Genomic DNA, 22,297 nt, shown 5'->3' with positions numbered 1-22,297 from the left:
ATCCATCGCTGCTTTAATTGCAAGTGCTAAAAACAAATATTGAACATAAATGAGCGCGTGATGTGTGAGGTTACAAGCTTGAAATGAGCATCGAATATTTCGGTTCAAATATGTGCTTCACAGTAATGCGAAACTTTGAATTCAGCAATGCCTTAAAAACTGATCCACAGGCATAGCTCGTTTCGAAATAACCGGAAGTTGGACTAACTGGTAATTTTTCATTATAATTAACTGGGATACGTATGTATCATGTTTTACAAAAGTCAACGGGAGTCAGCGCTTGTTGTGCACCCCACATTTTCTTGTGGGGTGCACATAATATGCACATAATATGCGCTCGCCGTAGGCATAAAATAAATGGTCCGTTTTTTGTGTCCTAGAAATTTTTGTTAGGTCCCACGAAAGGGCGGAGAGCACTTTGCAATACTACCACGAACGATCTTGTAGAACTTTTAATACACGACCGTACAGATACGTTTTAGCTCCCTTGTAGGGCACACACACGGCTCGCTTGAAGTTGCTGACGGATGGCGCCGCAGACACTATCGCCGTAATACTGCTATACATACTATAGAAGCTTAAGATAGTAGTGGTAAGGGTGCATTGGGGGAATTCTACTTGTCAATTAATTACCACGTGTATTCGAATTGTTCAGATCCAATCTGGTGGAGGAAATGAGCCAACGGTCTTCCATGGCGAATTTACGGATTATATGCTCAAAGTGCAGCACCACTGTCGCATGCGGCACAATTCTTACAGGAGGCTCCATGGCGTTCCGGATCTCAAACATAGCGATGAGGTAAGTTAGCCACTTGGAAGAGATATTCAAATTATTAAGACTACAGGAAGGACTTGCAAATCCTCATGGTAAGAATCTTAACCGGTACTGCATAGAGCCGCAGACAAAACATGAACAAGGCTTTAGCATTTGAGTAAAAAAGCATGAATTGTCTAGAAGAGCAAAGATAACAATACTAGTGATTATTCGGCTTATAGTGTTCGTACTTTGCCGCTCAGGCATATTGTTAGAGCGAAATGTGCCTTGAAATACAAAGAAAACGACAGCCGCCGACAATTACCATAATCCTTCCACAGCACGCGCTGCACCTCCGGTTGGCTTCGTTACTACATAACACGTCATGTCCTTGCGCGTGCCTGCTTACGAGTAAGCTGTATTCAACAGCGGCATCATTTATAGCGTTTTCTTACGAAGCATGGTTTGTCTGAGCCAATTACGGTTAGGCAGGTTTCCCACCTCCAAATTCTTCCGCATGAGAGCGCGCTTGTATGAACGGCAGTGTAGAGCGCAGTCAACTAACACAAACATATGTCTGTTGGCACATAAAGATCGACACGACTTAACTTCCTAATTACATGCATATATATCGGGTTCCATAATGTCTTATCACCAATGATGGGTTTTGCGTTTGGTGGTAGCCGCCACTGCCGCATTTTAAAGGAATGCACGTATCATCCACAATTTGGCTACGAACAGCGTTGAGTTTGTACGGGTGCTCTCTTGTTGTCAGCTGGAAAAAATTGTCAGTGTGGAAAAAAATTAGCAGAACACATCCCTGGTATCTGTCCATGTAAGCGAACCTTTGTTTTGGAGAATTAAGCGCTGAAACACAACGCCTGGTATGTACAATGTGCAGATCTCTTAATTTACTGATTAGGACGTGTCTGTAGTTTGGATTCGTTTCTTTCCTTCTTGTTCTGCAGCTTTCTCTACTTCCAGAGGGGGGCCCTTAACAAGTGAGATACAAGGAGAGACGATCCGCATTTTCTTTCCTATATGCTTGATTTTCCGATTTGCGATATTTCCGATTAATTTAAAGTTCAGAGCACCTTCTTCCTATATACGAAACGTGCCTCCTTTTGCTACTGCCGAACCACCTCGTGCTCAGGATTTCCGAGTGTTTAAATCTTTTGCTACTGTAGGCATTGGTCATAAATTACTTGTGTGAATTAAGAACATATGTAGCGCACCACGTTTAGTCGAACGCCACAGTCGACCGGTGTTCATGAGATATTCATGAAAGTTAAGGTTGAAAGTTAGGGTTCGACGGAAACCCGTCTGGGATATTCACGGCAGGAGATATCGAGCGCCGAGGAACTAAAAAGACGTTTCGGTCCCACTGCGGGATCCTTGTTCACAGTATGAATGTGAAGTGAACTCTGTTTACATACGCTTCATGATATGACGTAAGCATAGGATGAATATAGAGGCAGGTTGCCTGACTTGCAATTGAGCCTTGGTGACGTTGTCGAGATAGGAAAGGATTTCTGGTAAAGCCTTGCTGTCTTGTTCTTTTCTTTTGCAATTATCTTCACGCTATCCCAGTCGATGTTATGTCCCGTGGACACCGCGTGTTGAGCAAATGCGTTTGTTGCCACGTCCTTGTGGTTGGAATTATAGTTGTGCTGCTTTAATAATTTTTCCGAAATGGGCTCGTTTCACTGACGTACACGTTTTCAGAACCAGCGCAGGGAATCCTGTACACGACACCCAGTGACTTCTCCTTCGCGAGCGTGTCTTTCACCGTCACCATTGCTTGTCTGACCTTGTGCGTAGGGACACCTGCGACATGCACTTAGACGACCGAAAGAGTCGGGAGGCGCTTTCGCTTACGACAGGGACGCATAGTATTGGATTTTTTTTTTCTTTTTCCTTGTCGCTGGTGCTGTTGTGATGCCGGATGAGCTAAACGATTTCAGACAGTCTGGATAAAGGAAGTGGGGTGGCCCGAAGACGACAGGTCATGGTGTGTGGTAGCTAGATCAGCTGCTAATCCACCGGTGTTGAGCAGAGTTTTTCTGCATGGCGTACAAGTGAGGCGACCACCAACTTCTTGTGGCAGGTCGGGTGTACGGAACTGAAGCTGAGGTGCATGTCGCTGTGCATGTCCTTTCTGTATACGCTGAACGACATTCTATTACCGTCGCGTTTTACTAGGGCGTCTAGAAAGTGGAAACGACGGTCGGCTTCTTCCTGCGTCGTGAACTGTATGCCCGGTGCTATGCTATTGAGATGCAAAAGAAAAGCGGTCAAAGCCGTTTGCTTAATAACGCAGAACCAATAAACTACGTAACCAGCGAAGTTCCTTGGACGTGGTGTGAAGCTGAAGAGGGCGCGGGGCCCTAAAGACTCCATTGTGAAGTTCGCGGCCGTGACTGAAATCGAAGCACCCATTAACGTTCCATGGACGTGCTCAACGGTGTTATTGGTATTGTCCAGACAGAACTGCAGAAGTCTGCTGAGTTTTGGAACGTCGATTGGGGTTCTTTCCGGTTGAGTTTAGTCTGATTCGAGCGCATACGTGCATGCCTTGACGGTGAGGTATGTTGGCACGCTCGTGAAAAGCAATTTCAAATCGAATTACGCCACGATTTCATCGTCATCGATAACTTGGTCGCGAACTTTTTCAAAGAAATTGTATGAGTTTTCTGTAAGTGCGTTCCACTTTCGCCGACCAAAGGGGAGATGATGCGTTGAAGGCAACTCGAAAGCTTGTGCAGAGGCTAGTGGTGAAGTCGACGATTGGAAGCTTCGGGAAGCCTGCTTTGTGGCTCTGGGGTAATCCAGAGAGAGCGGGTCTTCATATCTAGACAACGCCACCTACGCTCAATCATAACTCAGGCAATATGCTCCCCATACACACCCAATCCTTAAGTCACATCATGAATCATCATAACAAACCCTTACTTCATGCTCTTCATTATGAACAAGGCAATCGTAGTGGGTCCGAAACGTCCTTTTTCCTTTTTGTTTGCAACAAGTGGTCTGCGCTAGATATTTTCCGCCACAAAATTAAAGTTGGACTAATGGTGCAGGTTGTGTGGTCCGACTGGAGTGTGTCCGTAGCAAGTCAGTGGCTGTTAAATATGGCTAGAGACCTACAGTCAAGGGAGAAGAGGCTAACAATGCATCACTTTGGCACTGCCTGTGCAAGTCGTCGGTCTAGAGCGTAAAACTCGAGGGGCCCTGTGAGCGACCATAAGCGATGCAGCTGAAAGAATGCGGAGTGAAAACCTTTACTCTTGCGAGAGACGGAGGGAAAGACGGATTGCTGACTAGGTCACGAACACTAACGTGCCGAGGCAGGTCTAGGAGACACGATGCTGCAACCACGGGTGGAGTGTATCCACAAGAAAAACAAAAAAAAAGAAAACTAAACGTCTAAGATATAGCAGAAAATATGCAAAAACAGGCTTTGCATTGGCACACTTCTCGGAATAAATGTGAATATAGGCTGAAAGGAAAAGCTCTGGGTGTGAGGGCACGGCGCAGAAAAATAGTCTCGAATGTATCGCCACCTCCCGCAACGACATATTCACTCTTTTCTTTTGTGTGTAAGGAACGAAAAGCAAGTAATATGGTCAAGCGCTGTCGAGTGGTCTTCGATGTTGTCTCACGTGGCCCAATCAATTCCTCGCAAAATGGCCGGCAGAGAGTGGTGTCCTCAATTCCTGGCCGGTGCCTATAGCCTATTCACGCACCTGGACAATCGCTGCTTCACAGAAGAAAGATGTTCTGGACATATTCAGATGCGTTTCGGTGCATAACGCCTTAAGGGCTTTGCTGAAGTTTTTAAGGACTTGTGAATTGTGCGACCGTCCTTGAATGTTGCAGCGCGTAGCATCGCGTTACTGTGTGAATTTCTCTCAGTCATTTTTTCTTCTTTCTTCTTTTATTCCCTTCAGGCCTTTCCCCAGCACAGTGTAGCGAGCCGGTAAGGGTAGCCAGTCAGTGCTTGTACAGAGGGGGTCTCAGTGGCTAACCTCTCTGTCTTTCCTGGCCTTTTCTCTCTCTTTTGTCTTGATGCAACTGAGATGGATACCTAAGTCAAAGTATTCTTGACGGTACTCACACAACTTCACGTAAACATATAAGTTTGATTGACCATTTAACGTAACGGTTATCGTCGTTTCAGATATAGCGAGGCTACAAGAAATGAGATGGTTGGAAAAACTGTATGGGATAATTGTGCATAGGCTCCAATGAGTCTTTATTTAACAGCTTTTGATAAGCTCATCAGAAAGTTATGTCATTCGTAGGCTACAAATGCTTGGTGGGCATTCTGGGGTAGCACGTGAGGCGAACAGCCAGGCGAACTTCACAAGCATATCATTAAAGCTTGTACCATTTGGGCTGGTTGGTCCATATTGGATAACATTATTGTCTTTGTGCAATAACACATCCCGAAAAGACCATATTCACAGGTGCAGCACGAAATATTGAGCTCACTACTGTTCTTAAGCAGAATATTCGAACATTTCTTGCGTTACTAATGATGCCTTTACAAAAACACTGCGCTGGCGGATTTTGAGCAAACAGGCTAATTATTACCTGATTCTTGGCGTAAGGCACCTGGCGCACCTATAATTACTAGCTCTATGCAACCTACTCGATCCCTAACTTACACTGCTTCCAAACAACCAGAGTGGTTTATTGTGGGCATCAATTAACGGGGCACCAAGTCAAAAAATATATTCGTCAGTTTTACCACAATCCACAGTAGAGATTAGAATTGTCAATGGCTCTTTCTTAAAAGATAACCGGAAGTTTATTTTATGTTAGTTTTAGTGAAATAGTAAGCGAAGATAAAGCGTAAGTGAAAGGATAATAAGCATGCACCGTGTGCTCTTCTCATCTGGATAATAAGTACGACGTAAAACAATGACATGTGCCATGGTTTGACATGATGTTCAGAAACTCGTCGCTGTCCACAGCCTGAATGAATCTCACGATGCGACGAACTCAAATTCATCCTTGTAAGAGCCATAGCTGAGGGCTGCTAAAAGGACTCGGCCTACCACAGCAGCTGTAGGCGATGGGTGTAACTATCGCTCGAGTTGGAGCCACACTTGCGCTTGTTGTCCATTTCTAAAGACATCCTTCATATTTTGATGCGATTATGATTTCTAACATTGTCAGACCAAATATTCTTTCCGGCTGTCCCAACTAGAGTATGAGCCGAAGTCGAAGGTAGTGCAATCTAAAAAAAATTGAGGTTAAACCATTCTACGATCACTAGCCGATAGTTCAAATAGCATTTCTGGCATTATGAGACCAGAAAGCTTTAGTTTCAGAATTTCAGCACACAAGTTACGGCAGTAGGCTCGACAAAGCTAAAATGGTACTTTTAGCATTTCTATCGAATTTCACAAAGCAAGGACTATCCATTATCTCTGATAGTTTCTCGCTGCGATTCGCGCAATTTATTTAGGTGTGCGCGGTGTACAAAGTGGATAAAGTTTGCATGGAACAACGAACACCCATTACGTGGAGAGTACATTTATTTTCATCCTGAAAAGAATGTTATTCACACACTTGGACAATAATCACAAATGCGTTCTGCTCATTTTTTTTTCTTTACTATGTGCGAGCGCGTCGAGCTTCCACAATGTGTGCGACGTAACACATCTGCAACTTCCTAGTTTTCTCATAAGCCAACAAACACTTAAACCAAGGACAACATAGGGGAAATTACTTTTGCCTTATTAATGAAAAAAAGAAATGATAAATGAATAGAAATGAAAGTGGATAAAAAACAACTCGACGAGGATGGGGCACGATCCGACAACCTTCTCATTTCGCGTGCGATGCTCTACCAATTGAGCTACGACGGCGCCGTTTTCCTATCCACTTTCTTGAGTATTTATGTTTCCTAGTAGAACCCTGGGAGTGTTAGCCCGCACCACCGCTCACAGACCTTGGCGGCGGATGTGGAACATCCTTTCTGCCGCAGGCCTCACAAGAACGTGATCTTTTTGGGTTGATTGACCGGTTGCCTTCACCCAAAAAGATCACGTTCTCGTGACGCCTGCGGCAGGAAGGATGTTCCAGGAAGGTCTGTGAGTGGTGGCGCTGGCTAAGACTCCCGGGCTTCTACTAGGAAACATAAACACCCAAGAAAGTGGATGAGGAAAAGGCGCCGCGGTAGCTCATTTGGCTGAGCATCGCACGGGAAATGCCCAGGTTGTGAGATCGTTCCCCATCTGCGGCAAGTTGTTTTTTCATCCGCTTTCATTTCAATTAATTTATCGTTTCTTTACTTCATTTATTAAGCACAAGTAATTTCCCGTATGTTGTCCTTGGTGGCAGTGTTTGTTGGTTTCTCATGATATGACTAATAGAATTCGGGCCCATCGGTTAACTTCTTTTCTTCTCCCTAGTCTTCTCGAACATATACCCGTGATTCATATTGGTCCTTTGACAGCACTGTTACATCGCTGTGGCAAGAACGGTGACAGAAGCGGCCCCAGGCCGCGGCCGAGAGAATCGCATAGGTAAACGAGGGTTGCAATGTGGGTTTGTTGGTAATGCACCTTCAAGGTACCATACTCCCCTTGAAGATGCATAGGTAAAGGCAGGATAAAAATCATTTTGAATTTTATTTTACAGATCTGCAGAAACTCTGAATATTCAAAGAGATGAATTTTGTGGACCGTATATAGGTTTTCAAAGTGCCACGAGCACAATTGAATGAGACCCTTTCTCTCCATTCTTTTTTTCAGTTGAGTAATTACGCCCAAGCGTGGGCTGAACGGCTAGCCAAAACGAGACAGTTCAGGCATAGGAGCAAATCGCCATACGGAGAGAATATATCTATGTCCTACAACAGCGACCCCAACTTCGAAGTTGACGGTGAGCCACAGACATCCATGTATCGTGCTATTGTACTCAATACGATGAAGGCCGAACTGCAAGCAATAGTTAGAACTGCTTGTAATGCATGCATATTATATTATTCTGTCCAATATAATAAATTGTTTCAGGGAGTGTTTCAGCACTGTTCCTAGTGTTTTAAAATTTTTTTGAGCCAGCACCCACATATTCCACTACCATCCGGATCAATTATTGCTTGCAATTATGGCATCGTGCCTAGATATCATCCCATTGATAATGTGCGCTTATTGTATACGGAAGTACGGGACCTTATGCATTTATTATTAGTTAACAGCTGCTCTATAAGAAAGCGTTTAATTCCTTCACTCATTCCCATGGTTTAAGGTGAAAGAGCGAGGAGTCCTCACTCAATGCCTCGATTTTTTAAAGTGCAGTGTTTGGTATCGTCATTGTGAAAATTTGTGGAAGGCATGTAAACCAGTCAGTTTTCTGTCATGTAGTGTGTCTGCATGAGAATTATTTGTAATATTAAAGGTTAGTATTCGTTAGTCATTCAGTGAAAATAGGCTGGAACGAAATAATATTTTCCGCTGATATCTAAATCCCTTGAGATATGATGTATTTTACAGAGGTCAAGCTGTATAGCATTGCAAGCTCATTTGGCCGCATTACGTTTAGGTCTATGCACGCATTACGCAGTTCCCGGGCCTGGCCGCTTTTATCGCGAAATGCCATGCCCGCGCCTATCCACACTGTCTGTATGAGAATCGTAATTTAGAAACACGACATGAACGCTAGAGACAAAAGACAGATGTGTATACAGTGTTATCAAGTGCCAGTATACAAACATTTTGGAAAGCAAAGGTGTAAGAAGACAGCACCGCCACATCAGGTTAACGTTATAAGCCAATAATTGCAATAGATACGTAGAGAGAAAATTTATTTGAAGAAAGGCAGAGAGGTCGGCCTGAGCTAGGGTGCTCTAGCCTACTACTCGGCTCGGGGAGAGGTGAGAATGAGCACGTAAAGGCTGCGTGAGGGGTGATGATGACACAGAAAAACCATGAGGAACATTCAAGGCAAGTTCAGCGTTCTCCTGGTTATCACTAAAATCCAAAACAAAACTTGGAGGACGCTTAAGCTTCTCCTTTAAGAGTGGAACGCGACAGCGTTCAAAGATCCCTGACGGCTTCTCACGCTTCCCGGCAACTGCAGCGTATGTAACCGTATTGTTTACCGGGAAACGCTCGCGGCGAACTCTATGCAGGAAGGCGGGCTTTCTGGTCGAAACGTGGCCTCTTGCATGGGTGGCGATGCGGCGGAGGCGAGCGCCATCTGGAATTGTTTCAAGGAACCGGGCGCGACGCTCCGTGGACTCTTGAGATATTTACGCGCCACCGTGCGCAAATGGCGGACGCCGTCGCACGTGTGTGCAGTGTAGAAACGCTGGAAAAGGGGTTTGAGTTCTCGCGTAACAGACTCATGTTTTCTCGTATATTGAAATTACAATCCGAGAGCTATCATGTCTGTAGGTTGTGTGTACGTCGTAGTTTACGATTTTTCCATGTACTTTAGCTTCAGAAATGTAATTACTTCAGTGAATTTCTTGCTTCAGATGAACGGCCTAGGTATGTGTGGTTTGACAATCTGCGCCGCAGCAACGTTGGACGCGTAACGCCTCGCGTAACGGCGGAAGACAAGGTCGCATTTTCTGCGACATAGGAATGTTAACGCTATCGCGTGAAAACTAATTTAGATGTTACACAAATATTTACACTTTCACTAAGGCGATCCGGTTTGGGACAAAGTGAATGAGCGAGACGTTCAGATAAAAAAAACGACAAGAACTGCAATAATATGAGCGCAAACAAAAGTTGCCCGAAGTTGTCCCACACAAAGGAAAAGCCATTCGCGAGCGACAATTCTGGAGTATTTCATAAAATCACAAGAGCGTGAAGTTTAGATACGTCGAACGATTAGGTACGTGAAACTTCACACATGAAAATTGGGCTCCAGCACGAGCTTTATTGATTTTCCTTCGAGAAACAGTCATCCGTCGCGTTTACTTTTGCGATCCCGCAACCTGTAGCATCACGTGTGAGTGCTACTGTATCTGCCCAACACGGAGTTATCCTAAACAATTTAGGTTTGCGTTGCTTTTTGGGAATCGCTGTGCGTGCTGGTTGTTACGAAACGTAGTTAATTAACTTCCTTTGTAGGTTCGTTTTTGTTCGTTGCTTATAATAGGCTTGTTAAGACCTTGCATTAACCTCGCTTCAAGGGGTCATCCAGGCGGTCTATAGTGAAATAGGAATATTTTTGTAACTAATAATAAAGTGAGGCCTTCGCTTCCACTGATTTTTTTTTTTTTTTGTTGCTTTGTCTACATTTGAACTTTTCTGAGCGCAGGAGGTGCTCCCGTAGATTCATGGTACAGCGAGATCAAGTATCATAATTACGACAGCGACAATTTCAACCCAAGAACAGGCCACTTCACTCAAGTCATCTGGAAGAACAGCCGCTGGCTGGGAACTGGCGTCGCTAAGTCACCAGACGGGAAAGTTTTCGTTGTGTCCAACTACAAGCCCCGAGGAAACATTATGGGTCAGTTCCGATCAAACTGCCCAAGGCCAAAATACGGTGGCGGAATGGAACAAAACAAAGGTAGTGGAGTCGAAGTGTAAAACCTTCGGAAGTGCCGAGGGGGGCAGGGGGAGTTATAGGATGCTGGTTGTACAGAATGCTGATCCTGTGGGCACTGGTGCCTGGACGCTGTATCTTTTTTACAGCAGACATTAAATATGTATATTCTTCAGACGAACGAATATCTTTCTTTTCAATGTGTTTGGCAACACTGAACCCTCACTTTTGAACACCGCTCCTATATTCTCGAGTAGGGTTGTGTTCAAAATTAAATCATGAATGACAGTATAGGTACCGCGACTAGATTCAAGAGTGACCTAGTTTCCCGAGAAGAAAGGCTAGGTCCAAAAACCTGCATTGAAACAGCTTAGTGTGGCCAGAGTCTGTTTACAAAATGGCAGCAGGGAGCCAAAAAGTTCGTACAATTTCTATACAGTAGAGCAAGAAGAGAGACACAGGGGCTCTCTTCTTACTAGGCGATCCCAGAAACTTGGGCAAACTGCCTTCAGAAGCGGGCATCCAACGTCACCCTGGAGGCGATAAACACAACAGCGGCATCTCCTTGCCGAAGAAATGGCGACTTTATTTTTACCACGACAAAACACTATAACAAAAGAATATAGGTCCAGGCAAGGATTCTTATATAATCAAACTTCTTCGTGACACAAAGCACAGGTTTCTAGTTGATGGCGACGCAAATGATGTACTCGAATTCTAGAGGACTTGGATAGAACTTTGACAATAAATCCGAACTGCTATCTGAATATGTGCCCACCATGCTGTATTTTCAGGCGCCGCATCTAAATTTCAGGCAATCTAAGTACTCCAGCGGTATGCAATTTACCAGCCATGGTGGCTTATCGGCTAGGTCCTCGCTTTGCTAGGCACAAGGTCGCGGGATCGAATCCCGGCAATGGCGGCCGCATTTCGATGCCAGCGAAATACAAGAACACCAGTGTGCTCCGCATTGGCTGCACGTTAATGAAACCCAGGTGGTCAAAATTATTCGGGAGTCCCCCACTACACCATGCTTCATAAACACACCATGGTTTAGAGTTATAACGATGTTTTTAGGATAACGGAGCTAAAAGATTATTTACCGTATATCAGAGCTCTGCACTGGGTGCTGACAAAATCATGTATGGCACGATTGGGAACGTCCGTGCCAACACACACATTATACTGCTCGCACTTTACTAAACTGCTTGGGCTGTCGGGTACCTCCTAGCTAGATGAAAGAAGCTGTTGTTTCAGTTTGAACGATAGTAAAGATACATCCTCAGTGGCCAGTTACCAGCCTATAGCTTTTACACATTTATTTTGTATGGTATTCGAAAAATGATTAATTGGCGGCTTCTATACTTCCTAGAATAAAAAAGAACTGCTTGGTATTTACCAGTACACTTTTGCAAAAGAACGATTTACAACCGACACTCTCGTGCGCATTCAGGCAAATATTCGCGACACATTTATTCACGAACAATTATTTCTTTCCTCCTTCCTTCAAATGAAATACGAAGGAAGGAAATAAAAAAAAACTTTATATAAGCTAAGCCCAGCATTAAGAAGAGCGCTTGCTCCGCTAAGGCCCCGTTGTTGATCTGCCGAGCCCGAGGGAAGCGAAGCGCCTGAGGGTGGAGGGGGAGGGCAAAGGAAATAAGGAGAGTTAAAGGCAGTGCTACATGAGTGAAATTCGTTCTGTATGTGCCCTTATCTCCGAACACTTGGGGCAGTGACCTGTGCTACGCCACACGAAGTTGTAGAACATTGGTGGGGTTAGCAGGGTTAGGACGGAACTTTGCCAATGACACGTGCTTGTGTACCGCATTGAGTGAGTGCACTTTTCTCTGGTGTTCTTGTAGCGTTCAGCTATTTGTTCTTTGTGCATGGCTACGTGGTCCACTGTCGTTGGATATAGCCAGGGTATCGAGGGCTCCTGGGGGTTGATGTCGCGGGCACGTTGATGAACAAACTCATTTCGCTCGCTCCCAGCATGACCAGGTAAACAACGCAGGGTGTTGCATTTGCAATATTGGCGTTGCGGTTGCAGGATTCTATAAGAAAAACATGTAAGTGGGTTTGCCGTAGTTGGCGTTTTATGTTGTGAGTGGCTTTGCTGGAGTCGGTATAGATGTTTATGTTTTCGTACTGGCATTTAGTGAGCAGAGATGCTTCTCGTATGGTATGTATTATTGCGTGAGTTTTAGAGTGGATATGGTGGGAATATAGGAAAATGGCCCAGCCGTATGGGTGATCGGTGCTGCCTGTCCGGGCGTATATATTTCATAAGCTTATGATCTCATATTAGAACGTGTGATGCACGCCCTTGGCGCTCTTTGGCGACACTTGGCCCTTGCGCCATTAAACACTACATATCATCATCATCAACATCATATCATGATACATTTCCTGTCTCTGGTGATGTTTTACTTGCTCTTCACGTCGACTGTTATTTAGGTGCGGCGTCATATCTCGGTACGTTTCGAAATGCAATCTTTCGCGGTAACTGAGGGCTTTGATTAAATGGTGCCAGCTGGACAGGCTTCCTGCTCGTTTGAGCACGTCGCATCCTTGCTCTACACAAGAGAAGCGCGCTACTTGTCTGTCACGATGTTGTGTTCGGCGAGAGTGTTGAAGGTCTTGATTTGAGGTGTGTGTGTAGGTAGACCCCGGGCGGCCTCGCGAAGGGTGTCGAGTGCAGATTGCAGTTCTGGGGGTTTAGTTTGGTTTAGCGTTAGGAACGGTGTAGAGAAGCCTGCTATACGGAGCGCAATCACGAGCTGTGTTGCTTGTTTTTTTTTTTTTTATAAGTCAGTGTTTCTTTTTTTTTCCTTCCCGTTAGGCGCTTGATATTTCGGCAATCCTTTTAATACGGTATAACGAAGAGATTGCGCTCTCGCTGTGATTAATGATGAATCCAAGTATTCGGCAAGGTGTGACCTAATAGGCTGTGTTGTATCAGGGCGTTTCTTTTCTTTTGGCATTGTGTTCAATTCACAAGGAGTGTCTCAACTTTTCTGTTTATGGTTGGAGTCGGGCTTTGTGTAAGTGGTCAACTATGGTGTCGGCGCCTTCCTGGAGGGTACTTTCGACGTCCCTTGGACATCTGGTTTCACACCATAGGCTATTTTAGTCGGCGTAGAAAGTGTAGTGAAGGGTTGGGAATTGTGGATAGCTGCCTTGGTAGTACTGTCATGCAGAGACTAAAGAGGGTGGGAGATTTAGTTGATCCTTGAGGTGCTGCACGGGTAATATTGATGAGGAAGGAAAGAGACTGCGTGACCTCAAAGGGTGCTGTCCAACCATTGAAGACACTGCGTATGTAATTGTACAAGTTAGCGCCGCATCCAGTGTCGAGAACTGATTTGAATATGTGATCTTGTGTAACATTACTAAACATCTTTTCATATCTATTCAGGGAAGTACTTGGCTTTAGGCTCTCTATGGCTGCTGAAGCGTGTTCTGTGTTTGAGAAATTAGTCCTGCGTAGAAGTATTCTTGCGGTGCGCTATGAGCTGGTGCAGAAAATGCTTCGTGCTTGTTTGTGTGCGAGAAAAGCGTTTCTTTGTGTCCACCGGGAACATTGCGCAGAAAAGTATATATTATGCCGTCAGGACCGGCGCGGTCGTCCTATTGTTTTGTAATAATGCTATGTTTTGTTTTGCCATAGTGAAGTCGCCGACGATGTCGTCGTTTGGGGGCTCGTGTATTCTCTGTACAGTGACTGATGCGCTGCAGGTGTGTTAAGGTTGCGACGTTCCTCGAACGTTTTGTTTATACCTTGCCTGCTCACGTGTTTCTGTATGGGAGGGATCAGGTTTCCTTGTGACGAGCAAGGCACGCGATAGAAGGCAAGCGTATCTTTGTGTAACGTATTCTGTATGCTGTGAAAAATATGGTTCCATTTTGTCGGGCCGGGCACGCGGACATGACTAATCGTTTGAATTGTTATATCATCTACTCTTTTATGAAGCTGGTTTTTAAGCACCTACTTCGATAAAAATATCAAAAGCTTTTTGAGTTTTCTGTGTGTGCGTGCGAAGTGCACGTTGGGCCGGTCTACCGGCGCTGAAGTTATATGCATGTCTGTAACTACTGTCTTAGTTTGTATGAGGCCCTCGGCCCACGTGGCTAAGTCGGGTCCAGTCTGAGTGATACTCTCTCTCAGTTGCGTAAATTTGTCCCAATTTGTGACTGCAGCGCAGCGCTTGCGAGGTGTCATGTGCATAGTGATGTTTATTAGGTCGTCGTCGATAGTTAGGCTTTCGTGGCTGTTCTACCAACTCGTAACAAATAATCCTTTGCGCAATGCGAGGGGCGGTGTAGAAATAGCATGCCTTTGCGTTCCTGTTCGAGTTGTCACCGCCTTAGTGTTGAGGACTGTGTTCTGAAATATTTTATATTGTATTTCAGAAACTGTCATTTCCTAATGCAACCTGAATCCACATGATGCTTGGCCGCATTAATGTATTCCATGATGTATATGTCATGTGTCCTTTCATCTTTTCTTAGCGAGCTTAGGTTTCACGTGCATTTTGGCGCATTGTATACGTTGTATTGCTCGACTAGAATTGAGGTTGAACAGCGGGAATAGCTTTTCTCGCATAAAAATTAGGATGTAACTGATTTTGCAGATTTATATGCGACTGGTGCATGCGTGCCTATGCTGAGAAAGGTATAAAATGGCCGGAGAATTTCAACTAAACATCCAGTTGACACTCAGCGCTTGTCTTTGGTATTTGTTTCTTCGTGTCCTTGTTTTAATTTCACTGTGCAACCTCAGTTCCAAATTTGAACCAACTAGCCCTCATCAAGATCTTAGTATTGCTTCGCAAGTCATGGGGTGTTGTCCGGGTATATTCTATTTATTAAGGCATACTTTGCTAAATAGTCTGGAGCTATTCCAGTGTATTCTTTAGTATTATGTTTTATATACGTCAAAATTAGTGGTTGGTAGTGTTCTTTGTGCGCTGAATTTGCAGGTTTGTATCTCAGGATCTTCTGTTCTTTGTATCTTTCTTGCAGAGTAAGAATTTTGGGGGACTTCTTTTTTATTTTAGGAATTATTGTGGCATTCTTGCTTTTTCTTACGTAAGCCGCCCTGGTTTCACTGCCACCTGGAAAAGTTTTCGTCCATATATGAACTATTGAGTGAGATGTGAGGTACGAATTATTTACGAAGCGTTGACATAATAAAGCGTATGCAAGTGCACTCGTGCCTCAAGAGGTCTACAACTCAAAGGCTGGGAGGGACGTGCTGTAAAAAACGTTTTCCCCTGCAGCTGCAGCATGCAAGACGAGTCTGAGCTGCAGATAACCAGGCAGAGTAATTTGTACGGTGTTTACTTCTGCTAACAACTATAAAACTGTTTTAAAATCAGAAAGCGGCTGATGGTTCAAAAGCAATGCTGGGTTACGAGGTATGTGCTCGCCATATGCGGGATAAAAGTACTTTCTACGCTGGAATTCTATTTCAGGACACTGGGCAAGAATATGAAGGACTGTAAGACAATCCAAACACCTACGCTATGACGGAGGATCACTGTCAGTAAGGACGTAAGATTGTGCTTGACATGTATCATCATCATCATCATCATCATCATCCTACTTTTGTCCACTGCAGGACGAAAGCCTCTCCCTGCGATCCCCAATTACCCCTGTCCTGCGCCAACCAGTTCCAGCTAGCGCCTGCGAATTTGTTAATTTTACTATCCCAGCTGGCCTTCTGCCTTCCTCGACTTCTCTTCCCTTCTCTTGGCACACATTCTGTAACCCTAATGGCCCACCGGCTATCTAACCTACGCATTACATTACCTGCCGAGCTCCATTTCTTTCGCCTAATGTCAATTAGAATATCGGCTGTCCCTGTTTGCTCTCTCATGCACACCGCTCTCTTCCTGTCTCTTAACATTTCGCCTATCCTGTCCTTAGCCTGCAAAAAAGCACTTTCTTGCGTCCTGTTGTTTCTCCGATATCTATTTGCTTATTTTTGGTTTGATGCTATCTAGTTTATTTCGCACTACAGTATCCCACAGCATTTGCCAATATTTCCGCAACTCGTGGCGCAAGAAAGGCTTCAGGCCTGTGGTAGGGATAGCTGTGTTTGTTTGTGTATCTTCAAAAATTACTGATGGGGTACTTTCTTCTACAGCTACATTGCCTTTTATGCCTGTGCGTTCTGGTACCCAGCATACTATGATCTCTTGTGTGCCGATATAAGCTGAGCATAATAAGCCGTGCAGCTGGTGAAAAACTGAATGCTTGTGTTTTCGTAGGCTCCTTAGAGCTCTAACGACGCAATGAGTCGATGAACACAACTGCTTTCATTAGGCTCATTAGCTCTATGTGCTTACCTGCAGAGAATATTGCGCATGCGTCTGCTGTGACAATACTTGTATGCGGATTTAGTGCACCGGACACCGAGAAAGACGGTCCTTAATTTGCATAAGCAGCACGACTAAGAACTTGGGAAGCATCCGTGTAAAATTCTGCACATCAGTACTTCGCCTGAATTTAGACAGAGTGCGAACGTATATGAGTCTCAGGTGCGCGCTTGGAAATCTCTATAAAAGAAACATCGCACTCAGCAGTGTGCCAATCCCAAGCGGACGGAATGCGACTGGGAGCCATTACGCCAGTCTCTTGAAGTAGTCTGCTTGTTTCTTCAGCCAACGCTTCTTAATGCAGGGACAAATGAGTCCTGACAGACGCACTGTTTCGATAAAATCTGGTAGCAGACATGTCGCTAATAGTGGAATGGCATGGGTGTTCTACAACTTCCTTTACCCTCGGGGTGTAAGATAAACTTAAATACGTTTTTTTTTTTTTTGAGTTGCAGGGACCATTCATCTGAATCAATAAGCAGGCTTTCCCGAGGGCTAGTCAATGTACCTGTAGCGAATCGGATAGCCAGATGGTCAACGACTGCTAACATCTTCAAAGCACTAGGTGTTGTAGAGTTATGAACTAGGGCTCCGTAGTCAAGGCGTGATCGTATAAGACTTTTGTATGGGTTAAGGAGGCATTTCCTGGTGTTTTGTCATAGTGTGCTTGACAAGGGCTTCAGCAAATTCATAGCCTTCGGGCACTTCGTTTTGAGATATTTCAGGCGCGGGAGAAAAGTTGACTTGCAGTCTAAATTGATATCTAAGAATTTATGTTCATGGCTTGCCGAAACGCAGCAGGTTTGACCTCAGGTGGCTGCAGCCGCATTCTCATGAAGTTCAATGCAGAAATTTTCACTTACTCAAAAAGTGCACGGTAATTTGCCCCAGATGCTCCGAACTACATTTGCAGGCCCGTGTGTTGCCTTACGCCCAACAGATTCTGCAATTTGATTTGATTTTTGTACTCCAAACGAGCATTCTTCAAATATGGCGCAAATGTGGCGTTTTTCGTTTGTTAAATAAATTCTCCTTCAATCACCATCAGTAGCCTAAGCGACATGGAAATATTAATTCACACAAATAATTAAGAATTTATTGAAACTTCATTACTGAGTAAAAAAATTGGCTCACCATCCCGGCCCACTGAAAATGGATGTACAGGAATGTTGCTGAAAGAGACTGCTAGAACTGATTAGTGGGGTATGCAATGCTTTATCGCTTTAGAGTAACTATAGTAATGGCTATTTAGAATAATGGCAGTAAGGCGAGTGATGGTAATTGTGGCAGCGCGCCACTGCTGGTCGTATCGCCGTTTTTTCCCCTTAGCCACCCCCGGTACTCACGCGCCTCCTGGAGAGTGCTAAGTATGCGTCGCCGACCCATATCGGTGCTTCAATAACAATAAAAGCGGTTTTTAAGTTTTTTTTTTTTTTTTTTTTTATGAGAGGCTAGTGAAGTCACTCCCTACGTCGCAAGCTGCCATTGCCGCGGCAGCTTGCGCAACTTTACCGGCAAACGTACGCAGGGAACGGTATCTGCTTCGCACTATTTTCATTATCAATCATGTGCTTTGAAGGCTTGCTTGGTGCTTGATCTTTATTGAAACAAATGCTGTGCTGTATATTGTATACGTGATATCAAAGAATTAATGCCTTTCTCCGTTGAATCGCTCAAGGTTTATATTTTCTCTAATCGCTAAAGGTATTGCTTTCTTTGAGGACGCGCCGTGAGAGATACCAGCCAACTACAGTCTAGCAGCTTTGCTGTAAAACAGAAATGGTTATACGGACGTTGGCGTTTTTCAACTCCGTCCCCTATACTCCCTGTATTATATATTTCCTGTATTGCGCCATTAGTAGAACCTTTTCTCGCACCTGTCTCTAGAGGTCTCCCAGAAGCAAAGGTAGGAAAGTTAACCAGACGAGCGTTGGGTTGGATGGCCTATGTCGAAGTAGTATGCTGCTTGATTTATAACTTGAGTGCTCAAATTTACCGCAAAATTAACAGTTACAGCCCACAAAAGGGACATGGATCGAACTGTGGGCCCAATAGAACTGGATATTTCGGCCAAAATGCAGACCACACGTGAACGGCACCCACTTGGTATAATCACAACGCGTCACAATTCATTGCCCGTGCTTACGCAAAGAACCATGAAGACATCTTAAAAGCAGACATGGTCTCCACAAGCATGGCTGGTACTGCTCGCTCTGGTCAACGTTTCTAATTGTCTCAGGAAATAAACACACTGTAAACAAGAAAACACCCAGATGGGCGTTTTTTGCTTGTCCTCTAGCGCATTCCCTTTTGTACATCTTTTTGCTCCCATTGAAAGGGCGTACGATAAAACTCCCATTGACGTGGGCATTAATTGGGCACACAACGGGGGTACCGTAATACGCCCACTTCACCCCCCCCCCCCCTATTTGACTGGGAGGTACAATGGGAGTATTGTGAAGGAATTAAAGGCATTTTAGTTTAGGTGCGGCAAGCTCGTAGCGAAATGCATGGTGGCGCGGGTCACGCGCTTACGCAGTACCAGACGGAACACCGCAGGCCGAAATGTCGAACGCCGGCGATCAAGGCTCAAGGGAACTCGGCCGTCCGTGAGCTGCCACCCGAGCAGGCGTCGCACCTGCTCGGAGCGAACGCCGGCGTCCGACACCTTGGCCTGCGGTGTTCCGTCTGCTGCTGCATAGGCGCGGCGTACCGCCACGAAGCATTTCGCCGCGGGCTCGCCACACGTGGTCCAATGGCGAATGAACCCGTCACCGCACGTCTTCATTTTTTTTTCCCTTTCGCTGATCACAGAGCCCCTCTTTGCAAAGCTTTTATACAGTCGTCCTAGCTTATCGGCAGTGCCTCCGAGGCCAGCAAACGCCTTCGAGAGCAGTTGCTACTTGCTGAAAGGAAAAATGCACGAGACACACTGACAGTGAAGAAAATTTATTTTACACCAAATGTAAGAAATATAATATGTTCACTTCCGGGCCCAAAAGAAAGCACATTTCTGCCCCTGTAAAACAATTGTCTGGATTTTAAAAAAGAGCACTGTACATTGTAAGCATGCCAGTTGCTAGTATTCTACATGTCCTAACACAATGAAATTAGTAAATGAAAGAAATGCTAAGAAATCTTATCTCCTTTCATACTGAACTGTAACTACAGAGCCATGAGTTTGAACTGTTACTTTGTACTGACACTCCACACTTTTGCACAGACTATATATTGAGCTCGCTTGACTAAGAGTAAAACTTCATTTGGCCTAGTTGGTACATAATTCTGAACTTAAAACTTGCAGCGCAAGCACCTAAGACGAACCGCAAAAGGCAGATACGACACACCTGGCGCTAACTGACAACTTCTTTATTTCTTCGTCGTCGATGCATATATATGCCCTAGGCCACACAACTGCACAGGCGCACACATTACATTACAGAGATCTCCCAAATTATCACATATGCAAACGTAGGAACTCAAATTCAGATGGGTGCAGGGACAAAGCTATGTCACTGATGCAATTATCATTTTGCCTTTTTATGTGGTAGGCCTCTAAGGCAAGCCGCGCAAGCTCATTCATGCTTTTGCCAAGAATCGACGTCCCATCAAGTCGTGCCTCACAATTTTTGCAAGAGTTTATATGCGCAACAATGTGCACTCTTCTATCTACATTTTTGTTTACTTTTTGTGCATGTTCCCTGCGCGGTCCCTTAAACACATAAGGTCATCTATCAACTCAAGAAAATTGCTTGCAGGCATAGTGTTCCTTTGGCATTTTCTGCACCGAACAAGCTTTTAAAGCTATGCTCCCGCACCTGCGGAGAGGGCAGAGGAGGATGCCAAATTCGGCATGATGCTTCATACGTGTTGTGCGCGGTCGGCGTGGTTTATACCATTCACTCTCATGTGGTAAGACGTAGCTTGGCTAGATAGGGCATTGCGTCAATGAGCGACTCAGGGAACATGCGCAACAAGTAAACAAAAATGTAGATAGAGGAGCGCACCTTGGTGCGCATATAAACTCTTGCAACAATTGTGAGGCACAACTTGATGGGACGTCGATTCTTGGCAAAAGCAAGAATGAGCATGTGCGGCTTGCCTTAGAGGCCTACCACAAGAAAGGCAGGGCGATAATTGCATTAGTAAGATATCTTTGTCCCTGCATCCATCTGAATTTGACTTCCTACGCTTGCGTATGTGATAATTTGGCAGATCTCTGTAATGTAATCTGAGTGCCTGCGCGGTAGTGTGGCCTAGGGTTTATATTGCATCGACGACGAAGAAATAAAGAAGTTGTTAGCACCAGTGTGTGTCGTATCTTCCTTTTGTGGTTCGTCTTAGGTGTTTGTGCTGTAAGTTTAAGTTGCTTGACAAAGCCATTCCTAATTAACAGTAATGAGGCCGATCAGTGGTATTTTGCATGGACTAGCACACAAATATGATAAATGTCAAAGTATTAAATTAAGAAATTGGGACTCATCACAAACGAGCTACATAATTTAGTGCTGGATTTCTGAGCAAGCTATTAAAAATTATTGTATTTTACGAACCAGAACCCACCTTCTGATTATGACACATGCCATAGCGAGTAACCCCGAATTAATTAGGACAACCTAGGGTTCTTTAACATGCACCTAAGTACACGGGTGCTTTTGCATTTCGCTCCCACTGAAATGCGGTTTTGTTTAAGACTACATTTACAAAAGTTCCAAACACGATCCCCCCTATATTTTTACAGTGGGTGCTCTTTAAATGGAGCCTCAAGGTGCCAGGGAAATTGGTTCCATTTACCAGGCATTATATTTACTGAGAGACATTGCAGAGAGCCAACCAATTATCAGGATGGTGTCCTATTTAAGCGGCAGTTTCGAAGCGATTTTCGTTTATCGAGATTCTACTGTAGTCCATAATAGTGGATGAGTTGTGTTCTGCATGGACACATTAGCATGGCTACCATGTTTAGTTGAATATTGTGCAAGCAGCAACATTTCACTGTACCCAGTGCAATATATAAAGCCAGCAATGTAACATGTTGCAAATGCAGCCACGAACAAGTACCTTCCCTGATCATATCCAATAGCAGCATCTTTAGACGAAATTAGTCATGCCTTCTCCCGTTTAAGTGCCTTGTTTTCAGAAATCAAATCCTCCTTATCACATTGACCTCCAATTGTGTCATTTCCCGAGCTGAGGTCATTTGAGATTGCATTTAATTGCCCTTCAAATAGCATATTGGTCTTATTTAAAAAGCACATGGCATCACAGTGACCACCTAGACATAGAATTCGAGCTGCAACACAGTAGCAAACATTCTGAGGTAGAAGCCTAACTATTCTTTTGAATTTGGATGCATGCTCAAAACACTGCTATGCAATTGCAGACAGGGCTGATAGTGTAGCAACCAGGACAGATTTAACGGACATAAAGGAGCAAAATTGTGTGAGCTTCGAATTATTATTCTCTCTGAGGAACCATGCTGTCCAATTATAAAACGGGGATCAAAATAAAGTAATTGGATAGCGAATCTGCATTTCATTAAGTAAATAAAATACTGTTCATGCTACCTTCCAGGGTGCACACTACATTCCCTTTCCTTGAATGTGAATTTGCTACCTTTCCATGGGTTACCAAATGT

At 44.4% G+C, this 22,297-nt stretch overlaps 2 protein-coding genes and 1 long non-coding RNA gene across 5 annotated transcripts in view; 2 read left to right on the top strand and 1 right to left on the bottom strand.

Moving 5' to 3' along the window:
• Positions 1-634: 634 nt before the first annotated feature.
• Positions 635-10,458, top strand: LOC126524447 (Golgi-associated plant pathogenesis-related protein 1-like). Its single transcript, XM_050172757.3, has 3 exons — positions 635-799; positions 7,522-7,651; positions 10,043-10,458. Exons 1-3 carry the CDS (start codon positions 713-715, stop codon positions 10,315-10,317), a joined length of 492 nt encoding a protein of 163 aa, XP_050028714.1. The 5' UTR covers positions 635-712; the 3' UTR covers positions 10,318-10,458.
• A 3,491-nt stretch (positions 10,459-13,949) lies between these two features.
• The window catches only part of LOC126524133 (uncharacterized), a 78,994-nt gene continuing 70,646 nt past the window's right edge, over positions 13,950-22,297 (top strand). The window contains exons 1-3 of one of the 3 annotated variants that reach the window (XR_008611006.2): positions 14,022-14,127; positions 15,754-15,824; positions 18,670-18,904. Coding sequence is in view for 1 of the 3 variants with exons in the window: in XM_050172487.3 (XP_050028444.2) it covers positions 15,805-15,824 (20 nt within the window). In the remaining 2 variants the exon portion in view is untranslated. Of the gene's footprint in view, positions 14,128-15,753; positions 15,833-18,669; positions 18,905-22,297 lie in introns of those variants that run through there. The other 2 variants (XR_008611007.2, XM_050172487.3) reach the window with 2 other exon arrangements.
• LOC140216481 (uncharacterized) lies at positions 19,593-21,028 on the bottom strand. Its single transcript, XR_011893167.1, has 2 exons — positions 20,771-21,028; positions 19,593-19,755 (listed from the first exon to the last, which is right to left on the bottom strand). It is a non-coding gene; the product is annotated as an uncharacterized lncRNA (long non-coding RNA).

Source organism: Dermacentor andersoni, chromosome 3 (assembly GCF_023375885.2).
Source record: "Dermacentor andersoni chromosome 3, qqDerAnde1_hic_scaffold, whole genome shotgun sequence".
Lineage (NCBI taxonomy): Eukaryota > Metazoa > Arthropoda > Arachnida > Ixodida > Ixodidae > Dermacentor > Dermacentor andersoni.
This window is presented reverse-complemented; position numbering and strand designations above follow the sequence as displayed.

What these genes read in the sequence shown, in the direction of transcription:
- LOC126524447 (XM_050172757.3), top strand. Translation starts at nt 713, where the DNA reads ATGCTCAAAGTGCAGCACCACTGTCGCATGCGGCACAATTCTTACAGG. An exon ending in ATCTCAAACATAGCGATGAG is followed by an intron (nt 800 to 7,521) that starts GTAAGTTAGCCA and finishes TCTTTTTTTCAG; the next exon opens with TTGAGTAATTACGCCCAAGC. An exon ending in CCCCAACTTCGAAGTTGACG is followed by an intron (nt 7,652 to 10,042) that starts GTGAGCCACAGA and finishes TTCTGAGCGCAG; the next exon opens with GAGGTGCTCCCGTAGATTCA.